The sequence below is a fragment of the Glycine soja genome, chromosome 11, assembly GCF_004193775.1.
Source record: "Glycine soja cultivar W05 chromosome 11, ASM419377v2, whole genome shotgun sequence".
Classification (NCBI taxonomy): domain Eukaryota; kingdom Viridiplantae; phylum Streptophyta; class Magnoliopsida; order Fabales; family Fabaceae; genus Glycine; species Glycine soja.
This window is the reverse complement of record NC_041012.1, coordinates 42,887,994-42,898,388: the sequence shown is the minus strand read 5'-3', so window position 1 is coordinate 42,898,388 and position 10,395 is coordinate 42,887,994. Positions and strand designations below refer to the sequence as shown.

The following is a 10,395-nucleotide window of genomic DNA, read 5'->3' as shown; positions in this document are numbered from 1 at the left end:
ACATGGGTTTCTGCATAATTACGTTGATGTATGACGTTCCCTGTAATAAGCATCAAATTGCGGCAGCGATAAACCATTTTGCCTTACTTTTCAGAACCAATAACACATACTGTCTTTGCTCATAATAGAGCAGTCATTGCAGCACCGTTGGGCATCATATGGTGGAGGCAGGAGGCAACGGCCACAATCAAGAGGGTGCAAAACGTAAACGTGTGACTGAGAACGTGGTGTACTGTAACTGCAGCATGTTGTTTACATTTTTAACTATTTTTTCCATCTATATTTAGTTAAATACTATGTGAGGTGTCAAAATAAAAGGATGTAATTGGTTGTGTATGCACATGTATAAATATTAATCTCTAAAACGATTTATTAGTGGATGTTTAGTTTTATCTTTTAAAAATTTAATTTATTTTTTTATTTTTTTATTCGGTCTAATTTTTTATCTTTTAAAAAGTTAACTAATAAAAATTAAATCAAACCAAAAAATAAAATAAAAGATTACATTAAACTTAAAAATAAAAAATAAAACTAAAATAAATGACCAAATACATGATTTTGTCGATCTTAAACAACAGTAATGAAATTAACCGGTAACTACCAGTTGTGTGGAAATTAATACGGCGTCGTACTATAGACATGACGTATGGTGATTCTCCGTGCCCGCGCGCGCACTATAACTTGAATAACAACCCAATCATAAGGCGAGCACGCCTTCTTAACGTGCGCACCCCCTACCCCCCTGCTCACCCCAAACCCTATTTAAACCTACATCCACGATTCACGAACGACTTTGTCCTTTCTCTCTCTAACTTTCCCTCTTTCTCTCTCTTCTTCCGAACACAACACGACGTTACGAAGAAAAGTCGCTTCACGAACCTTCTCAGAAACCTCCGCAGATTCTTCACGAACCCGCGCTTCACGCCTCCCTCTCTCCCTTTTTGGAATGGGATTGAAAACCTCATCGCTCTTCGATTTCGAGATTTGCCACCGGAGGTTTTGCTTTTGTGGCGACGCCTTCTGAAAAAAAAAAAACGAGTTAGGGTTTTGATTCGATCTTTTTAACTTCTTGGCGATGATGGCAAACGAGGTTTTTGATTACCCGTATCTCTTGGGCGACGACGGAGACGTCGCCAACGACGATAAGCTCTGCATCGATTTGGACACTGTTATGAGCGTTCTCGACGAGGACACCAATCCTTCCGAGGTATGGTTTTGTGCCTTTAATGAGTGTGCCGACGAATTCTCCCAATTTTTCAATGCTGTGAGTGGAGGTCATTGTGAATTCTGATCGGATTTAGTGGAATACTGGAATTCAACTGTTCAACTTTACCAATTGTTTGCAATAAATTATGTTCATGTTTCGGTGCCATTTGTATGATTGAATTCTTTGATTATATAAGATGTGGAACTGCTTGCAATGTTAATTTTCAATGGATGCAGTATTTCAGTTTCTCTTCTGTATGCTATGTTCACTGCAAAATGCGATTGTCGTGTTAAATCCCTTATTCCTAGAATCATCTTCAATAGTTGTCAGTGACTTATTGAGTCGGAAAGTCTTAGACTTAGGATCATGTATGGCTTATCCTGTTGGGCCATGAAACTTGGTAAAATCTGTTTGTACGCCTTCTTTTTTGTACCGTATGTATGAAGAATATTGTCATGATTTTTTCTGCACCTTTCATTTTCAATTCCTTGTTGTAATGTTGAAGGACATGTGGTATTTTATAACTAGTTTGTGCCGGTGTCACCGAAATCATCTTTTGTTTTAGTTAAATTTTTGAGGTGCTGAATGGGGTAGTGGGTGTTGATTCTTATACAGAAAAAGGGGCTTAACAATAGCATGGAGACTGAGAAGTCATAGCTTCTGTTGCTTTATGTTCCTATAGGTCTTTTCAATTAGTTTATGTTTGAAAACATCATTAAAATGATTGTTTACTTAATCCTTATGCCTCTTATGAATATCTAGAATTCATATGCAATATTATCTTTTATTCTAATCTTCTGGATATCATGCTGCAGAGTAGTCCTGAGGATTTTTCATTGAAAAATAATTCTCCTGGTGAAGCTGGCCTCCATGATAATTTTCTACTTCAAAATGGTATGTAAACTTATGTGGCCTTTTTTGGTCATTTCCTCTCCTTATTGGTTGTAATTAGTCTATTGAACTTTAGAAGAACATTCTTTAACTCTGAATATTGGATATAATATGTATTGTAGTTGCACTAATATTTTACAGTAGAGTCTAGACTGTTTCTCTTGCCTACTTACTTACTAGTGCCTCAAGTGCCACTTTGTCTTAAAATTTGACTTAGTGGTTTCAGATGGGTTACATTCTGAGATCAGGGGCTTAACTAGTTTATGTGATTCTGCAGGGAATTATGTCCTTGAATGTAAACATGAAAACCAGGGGCCTTCATCACAGATTTTTTCTTCCCCAAATGCTCTTGCTGGTGGTTTCAGGGACTCCTCCATGGTTGAAAGTGATGAAAATTGCTTCACAGAAATGACAGAAGTTTCTAATTGTGAGTTGCCTGCTTACATTGCAGACAGAAGGTTCCCTGTTCCTGAGGCGATTTCAAGCTGTGCAGCTGTCTGTGGAGATAATTTGAACCTGACTCCGTGGAAGCGTGAAAATGACAGCCAAATCAAGCATATAGGATATGATGCACAATCTGAATGTATGAAAAATCTTTACTGGGTTATCATTAGACAAAGACATTGGCAACTCGTTCATTCTTTAAAAATTTTACTTTAGATCATTGTTATGTTATACTTGAAACTTGGGCGGCAGTCTGATTATTTTTTATGCATGCAGATGCTTCACATGGCTCTATCATTGAGAATATTGATTTAAATTTTGGAGATTATGAAACATATATGGAAGACATTATTGGATTTTCTGGTAAACAAGAAAATGACTCATGTACATCTTTTGAAATGTCGTATGTGGATGCTGCTGATAGATCTTCACATGTTGCAACTTCAACTGATTCTTCTATTTGTCAAGGTTCCAATGTTCCCAATGATTTTAGTGACTATTATCCATCTTTGAATTGTTACCAAGGTATGGATGATAGACCTGTTGTTGCCAACAGTTCTGGTCGTTTGTCTAATGGTGTTTATCCTCACGTGCGGAAAAATGAAGAAATGATGAAGAACATGAAGGTTGCTAAAATGGAGTTATTTGCTGATACAAGTAGTGGCATGCATTCCGGCATTAATGGTGGGATATCTTTTCAAGATAGTCGATTTAGGTTTGCAGATAGTAAATATGCATCATCTTTTCCCGGTAATGTTCTCTTTGAAGACAATGCGTCAGTGCAACTTTCAAATTGTTGTTCATATATTTCGAGTGAAGTTCAATCACTTAATGTCAAAGCCGAAAGAGACGAACGGGTTATGCCTTACCAAAACTCTGTTCACAGTGATGATGCTGAGTTCAGTGTAGGTCAAGAGATGAAACAACTATCTGGTATTTTCCCTGCTGTTGGATGTCAGGGTAATGATTTCTTTAACTGCGAGGATGGGGTTACAATTGCAACAACTCAGAAAGCCAAATATTATCAAGATGGTGTCGATGGAGCTGCCAATAACTTTCCAGGAAACATGGGAAATTTGAATTTAAAACCATTAGACAAATCTTTGTATAATGCCCAGACATCTATTGCCAGTGGGAAGCAGTATAATTGTGTTATGAGTGAAGGAGAGGGCAAAGTAATCGAACATAGAAGTATTGATTCTCATCTTTCAAAAGGAAGTATTGAGACATCTAATACTGAAGACATCAATCACCCTGCACTTATAAGTCGATCAGCAGAGCTTGGGAATTCCCTTATTACATCAGAATCTTCTAGAGGGGGTTATACTCATTCTTATATGGCGGGAAGTGTGAGGCCCAAGGCACGTGACGAGCAGTACATATTACGAGTTGCATTGCAGGTTGACACTTTTTCTTTTATATTCCATAGCTCTTGGAAGTTTTAAGGGTATTCTTCGCACATGCAGCCATGTACATAAGTTGCTCCCCCCCCCCCCCCCCCCTTCAGTCTGGCATGATTTCAATTATATCCTTTAATAGTTATTGAAGGTATGATGTGAATAGATGAAATTTGGTGGAGACAGTAATGCATGTATTATTTTGAAATGTTATCTTTGGGATAGAGTTGGTTTATAATTGTCCCCGCACCCTCCCTGATTCTTGCTATATTCAAATTTTGCCTAGGCTTGTAGGACATATCATAATATCTTAATGTCCTGTGAACTTTTTGCTGTTTGTTGCAGGATCTATCCCAACCAAAGTCAGAGATTAGTCCACCAGATGGTCTGCTGGCAGTTCCTCTTTTACGACATCAGGTTACTTTGCAAGTCCAATCTTTTTTATTTTTTTAGGTGTTGTCTCTCCTTTAAAAATGTAAAGATAGGATTTTTAGGTCTGTTGTAATGTCTGGATCTGGAATTTGCCAGTCAAACAGAAAAAGGAACTTTTATTTGATTTATCTTGCAAGTGAATGAATTGCATCAATCGATGATGGAAACTAGGTATTTTCTTTCAAAAATATATGGACAACCCCCAATTAGAAATCAGAATCTTGACTTCCTCATTTCCACACTCGTAAAACAAGAAAACAAAAGACAGAAATATGAAATATTCCAGTGCTTCAACATTTCTAATGCCTGCCATAAAGCCTCCATTCTTAGTCACCTCATCCTTGCTTCCTTAGCTGCGCCTCCCCAGCAGGTTTTACGCGGTACACCTTACTCCTTCATGCAATGTGTGAAGGGTGGTTGAAAAGTAAACTCCCCATCGTGACCCTTAGTCACCTCATCCTTGCTGCCTTAGTAATCCAAGTAATAAGGCATTGAGGCCTAAGAATCAATTATTAGTAGTGTAATGTAATAATTAGTTATTTGTACCTCAAACTTCTGTAATTGATTCTTGCTCACAGAAGCACTAAGAAGTTTTGATTAGACAAAACAATCATTGAAACTAGTGTGCTTCAGTTTTTGAAAAAGATTTCTCTCATGTGTATGTCCTAGTTTCAATGATTGTGTTTTGTCTAATCAAAACTTATTTCCAAATTTCAGAAACTAAAGTGTTTTTTTTTCCTTGAAGGTTGAAAATTGTTCCTGAAGATATTTTGCTTTCCTTTTGAGGTTATATATTGTTGGTTAAATTTACAAAGTCTCTTGTGTGGTGGTTTGGTGTTTGTTATTCTGACTCCTATACAATCCTTTTCCTTTATAAGTTCAATCCAATTTTTGCTTTGATGCCCTGATAACTTGCTTACTCTGTATCTGAGTCACCCCCAACTAAAGTAGTTGCTATTTCAGAGAATTGCTCTATCATGGATGGTTCAGAAGGAAACGTCAAGTTTATACTGTTCTGGAGGAATTCTTGCAGATGATCAGGTCAGTGCACTGCACTCATAATCTGAGATGATAGTTGACTGTCAACAAGTATATGATTTCCTTGCACTCAATTGATTTAGAAGTTATTCTCTTGTAGGGTCTTGGGAAAACAGTGTCAACCATAGCTTTAATATTAAAGGAAAGACCTCCATTGCTGAATAAGTGCAGGAATGCCCAAAAATTTGAATTAGAAACTTTGAATCTGGATGCAGATGATGATCAGCTTCCTGAGAATGGAATAGTAAAGAACGAATCTAATATGTGTCAGGATTTGTCTAGTAGAAATCCAAACCAGAACATGAATTTGTTAGTGCCTGCGAAGGGAAGGCCATCTGCAGGAACCCTTATTGTTTGTCCAACAAGTGTCCTGCGGCAATGGGCCGAGGAGTTGCACAATAAGGTAACCTGCAAAGCAAAACTCTCTGTGCTAGTATATCATGGAAGCAATCGAACAAAAGATCCTTATGAGCTTGCCAAATATGATGTTGTTCTGACGACTTATTCAATTGTCAGCATGGAGGTTCCTAAGCAGCCTCTTGTTGACAAAGATGATGAAGAAAAAGGAACTTATGATGATCATGCAATATCAAGTAAGAAAAGGAAATGCCCTCCTAGTTCTAAAAGTGGAAAGAAGCGATTGGACAGTGCGATGCTTGAGGCTGTTGCTCGTCCTCTTGCAAAAGTGGCTTGGTTTAGAGTTGTCCTGGATGAGGCCCAGAGTATAAAGAATCACAGAACTCAAGTTGCAAGGGCCTGTTGGGGTCTTCGAGCCAAGCGTAGATGGTGCTTGTCGGGGACTCCTATCCAGAATGCAATTGACGATCTCTATAGTTACTTTAGATTTTTAAGATATGATCCTTATGCTGTGTACACTTCATTCTGTTCCACAATTAAGATCCCTATCAGCAGAAGTCCATCAAAAGGATACAGAAAGCTACAAGCTGTCTTAAAAACAATAATGTTACGTCGGACAAAAGGTAAACTTGCTTGCAAGAATCACATCATCACTTAAGTTGGTTAAATAATCTTTTGTGCTCTCTATCCTAGAGTATTGTCCTTTATTGTTTCCTAATATGTTTCAATTTCAATATTTTATGCTGTTCTCCATCTGCGTGATGGAAATTAAGTTAGAAACAGTTTTGAATCATAGATTATTACAGTTTCCATTTCTTGCACCCTTAGCAAGTTGATTATAAATGAATTCATTCTATTAAATAATTGCTGCTATCCCTTAAGTAAGACTTGTATATAACCTTGCTATGGTGATTATTTGCTGTAGGCTCACTTCTTGATGGGGAGCCTATCATTTCCTTGCCACCTAAATCTGTAGAGTTGAAAAAAGTGGAATTTTCACAGGAGGAACGAGATTTTTATTCCAAACTAGAGGCTGATTCCCGAGCACAGTTTCAGGTATGACCTGTTCTTTACTCTTATTATGGTCTTGAAACATTTAAATAATGAAAATCTCCCTTCCTCTCTCTCTTTAATATTGTCGTGCTCATTATTCTATTCCAAATCCAGGAGGATTGTACCTGGTAGTATACTTTAACGCCGATCCTTATTAAATTCCTATTGTCATGTCATAGGAATATGCTGATGCTGGAACTGTGAAGCAAAACTATGTTAACATTTTGTTGATGCTTTTGCGCCTTAGACAAGCGTGCGATCATCCTCTGCTTGTCAAACGTTACAATTCTAACTCTCTCTGGAAATCCTCAGTTGAGATGGCAAAGAATCTTCCTCAGGAAAAACGATTATCTCTTTTAAAATGTTTGGAGGCATCCTTGGCCCTCTGTGGTATCTGTAATGTATGTTTGACTGTATTTTTTTTGTAAATTAATATATGTTATATGGATTAGTGTAACTGATCTGTGTATGCATGAGATGTTTAATGTACGCACATATGTACATGTGTTAAGAAAAATGCAAGTTTTAGAGAGAAAGAAAAAGGGGAAACAATGGTGATTTGAGAAAACACAATACTCTAGTATTTAATCAGAAATTAAGTGATCTTATATTTTTTATTCCGAATTTCTATTTTCTAATACCTCTGCTTACAACTTTTACTTAATTCCTTTTCTTCGTTACTTATATTCTTTATCACTCTGCTTGCCATCTGATAGTTGTAACTGCTTTCAATCTGATAGTTGTAACCGTATATTATGGTACTGTTGGGGGTTGTGATTGAGGAAAATAAGAGTGTACTAAAAATAAGAGACTTGTTTTTTCTACTTGTTGCATTTCATGGTAGGTAGAAAGTATGATATTTATTTTCTTAAGCCCTCTTGCTTGATAAGAGTTAAAGTTGATAATAATGGGATTATCTTATAATTACCAATTTACCATATCATTATTTTAGTAATCCCAAGCCTGACTTCTCTGCTCTGATTTTCTTCTTACTTGGTTTCTATGCAGGACCCTCCTGAATATGCTGTTGTTTCAGTTTGTGGACATGTTTTTTGTAACCAGTGCATTTGTGAACATCTTACTGGTGATGACAATCAGTGCCCTGCTACAAACTGCACAACCCGACTAAGCATGTCTTCAGTGTTTTCCAAAGTCACACTGAATAGTTCTTTTTCTGAACAGGCTGGTGATAATTTGCCTGATTACTCTGGTTGTGAAGTGGAGGAATCTGAGTTTTTTTCTCAGGCTCAGCCATGCAATTCTTCAAAAATAAAGGCTGCACTTGAGGTGTTGCAGTTGTTGTCTAAACCACAATGCTGTGCTTCCCAAAACAATTCTGTGCAGAGCACTTCTGGGGAAAGTACTGATGGCCTTGGTAGTTCATCTAGTGCTGACAGAATGAAATCCTTAAATGAAATTCCCGAGAGTCAAAATGTGTTTGAGGAGAGAAGCTCTAATAATTCAGTCGGTGTAGGAGAGAAAGCTATAGTGTTTTCTCAGTGGACAAGGATGCTAGATTTACTTGAAGCATGTCTTAAGAATTCTTCAATCCAGTATAGAAGACTGGATGGAACAATGTCAGTCACTGCAAGAGATAAAGCTGTCAAAGATTTTAACACTCTCCCTGAGGTTTGTAAAGCTACATTATCAATAACCGAAGTTCTAAATTTTCCATGTCAGGAATATTTGGAACAATAGTCAACCCTGCCTAGTGGGAAATGGTTTTGGTTGTTTTTTGAATATTGGGAGTGAGGTACAAGTGATATTATTTGGTTCTATTTCTGTATTCAATATAATTGCTAATTATGATCTATGTTGTCTTTCAGGTTTCAGTTATGATTATGTCTTTAAAGGCTGCTAGTCTTGGTCTGAATATGGTTGCTGCCTGCCATGTTCTTATGCTAGATCTATGGTGGAATCCTACAACTGAAGATCAGGCAATAGACCGAGCCCATCGAATTGGACAAACTCGTCCTGTCACAGTTTTACGGTTAACCGTTAGAGATACAGTTGAAGACCGTATTTTAGCTCTGCAGGTATTTTCTTTAGGTTGCCTTAAACATGCTTTTTTTTAAAAAATTGCCTACGAAATTTATTATATTATTGTGGTTAGTAGTACACTTAGGGCAGTGTATGTGTTAAATTAATAGTAATGATAAAGTTGATCTAGTTGGTTTGTCGCCTTAAAAACAATTCTTGAGGGACAATTTAATGAACAAAACTTTTTGGAAGGAGATCGGAATACTGCTGAACTCTCAATGGACAATTGCACATATAAATGCATAGATTACAATGAGTTCACTAAGTGAGTTAGTCCTTTTCTGGTTCCCTTTGTTTATTGGGTTCTGTTTGCTGAATATTCTTTTACCAGTAGTATGCGTTTATGCATAACTCTGATTCTTGATGGGAGCTTTGAGCACATGCCTTTTGGGTTAAAGACAGATTTAATGTGTATGTATTTAAGTAGCATAAGAGAAAAAAAAATACTTAATGCAATAAAGTCTTGCTGCTGCATTATGGGTATAAAGGCTATAATTAGTTTATTTTATTGATGGGCTCATATAATTGTGTTCTGGTGCAAAATTTGCCTTTTTCTTTAATTAACATTTTTGTGGTTGAAGATGATTCTTTTATATATATATATATATATATATATATATATATAAGAATTATAGTATTCCTGAACAAAATTTAGTGGTTTACAGAGAATATGGAACTCGGCTAATCATATTTGTTTCTTTAAAAAATGTTGTACATTGGTTTATCTTTTTTCTCTGGTGCTTGCAATTTGGTCTTTGATTTCTTAAGCTTTTATCTGTATCTGGGCTTTACACATTTGTATTGGGTGGTCACTCACGATAGAAAATCTGTACTCTCTTCTTGCAGCAAAAAAAGCGAACAATGGTTGCATCTGCCTTTGGAGAGGATGGAACTGGTGGTCGTCAAAGTCGCCTTACAGTGGATGATCTAAAATACTTGTTCATGATGTGATTAGACATATATCCATACAGATATATAATTTTAATTTTTTGGATTGATGATTTTTTTCCTGGGAGCAGGCGCAGTGGGTTGTTCTTTTGGGGGGCAGCAGAAGAAACAGGGTGCTGGAAATATTGTAGCATGGCCTCTGTTGACATGAAGATTATATGAATTGTTTTCATAGAGAGATGATTCAATTGTTTACCTTGAAATTTTGGTTTAGTCGTTAAAATTTGTATAGGCTGTAGAGAATAGTAGCATAGACAGAAACATAGAAATTGTGCTCATTGTAAATAGTATAGATAGATAACATCTTTTTCCTTTTTCAATCTTGCTCTATTTAGTTTCTTTTAGTATGTGTTTGCATGCAGGATTTTAAAATTCTATCGTGTTTGGATAGAGTTTAAAAATACCAAAAAATTTAAAATGCAAAGTAATTTAAATGAAGGTAATCAAATTTCATTCAATTGCAAAATAACTTATTTGGGTTATTAATTTAATTTGGATCATTTGGTTAATATTTACTTGTCATCCTTTCAAAAGTCAAGTGTTTCGTGTCCACTATATCCTTCTACCTAAGAAACTTCTTTAATGGCA

At 36.4% G+C, this 10,395-nt stretch overlaps 1 protein-coding gene across 2 annotated transcripts; it reads left to right on the top strand.

Annotated features, from left to right (window-relative positions):
• Positions 1-777: 777 nt before the first annotated feature.
• On the top strand, positions 778-10,146 carry LOC114374071 (helicase-like transcription factor CHR28). 2 transcript variants are annotated; one of them, XM_028331664.1, is made up of 12 exons: positions 778-1,207; positions 2,023-2,101; positions 2,376-2,681; positions 2,819-3,942; positions 4,285-4,356; positions 5,335-5,412; positions 5,510-6,389; positions 6,692-6,822; positions 6,999-7,220; positions 7,828-8,448; positions 8,646-8,855; positions 9,706-10,146. In XM_028331664.1, exons 1-12 carry the CDS (start codon positions 1,076-1,078, stop codon positions 9,808-9,810), a joined length of 3,960 nt encoding a protein of 1,319 aa, XP_028187465.1. In that variant the 5' UTR covers positions 778-1,075; the 3' UTR covers positions 9,811-10,146. The 2 variants fall into 2 exon arrangements, with proteins under 2 accessions (XP_028187465.1, XP_028187466.1); XM_028331665.1 differs by having other exon boundaries at positions 1,074-1,207; positions 2,028-2,101.
• The last annotated feature ends 249 nt before the right edge of the window (positions 10,147-10,395 follow it).

Coding starts and splice junctions, on each gene's coding strand:
- LOC114374071 (XM_028331664.1), top strand. CDS start 1,076: ATGATGGCAAACGAGGTTTTTGATTACCCGTATCTCTTGGGCGACGAC. Junction 2,102..2,375: donor TAATTTTCTACTTCAAAATG/GTATGTAAACTT, acceptor GTGATTCTGCAG/GGAATTATGTCCTTGAATGT. Junction 5,413..5,509: donor GAATTCTTGCAGATGATCAG/GTCAGTGCACTG, acceptor ATTCTCTTGTAG/GGTCTTGGGAAAACAGTGTC.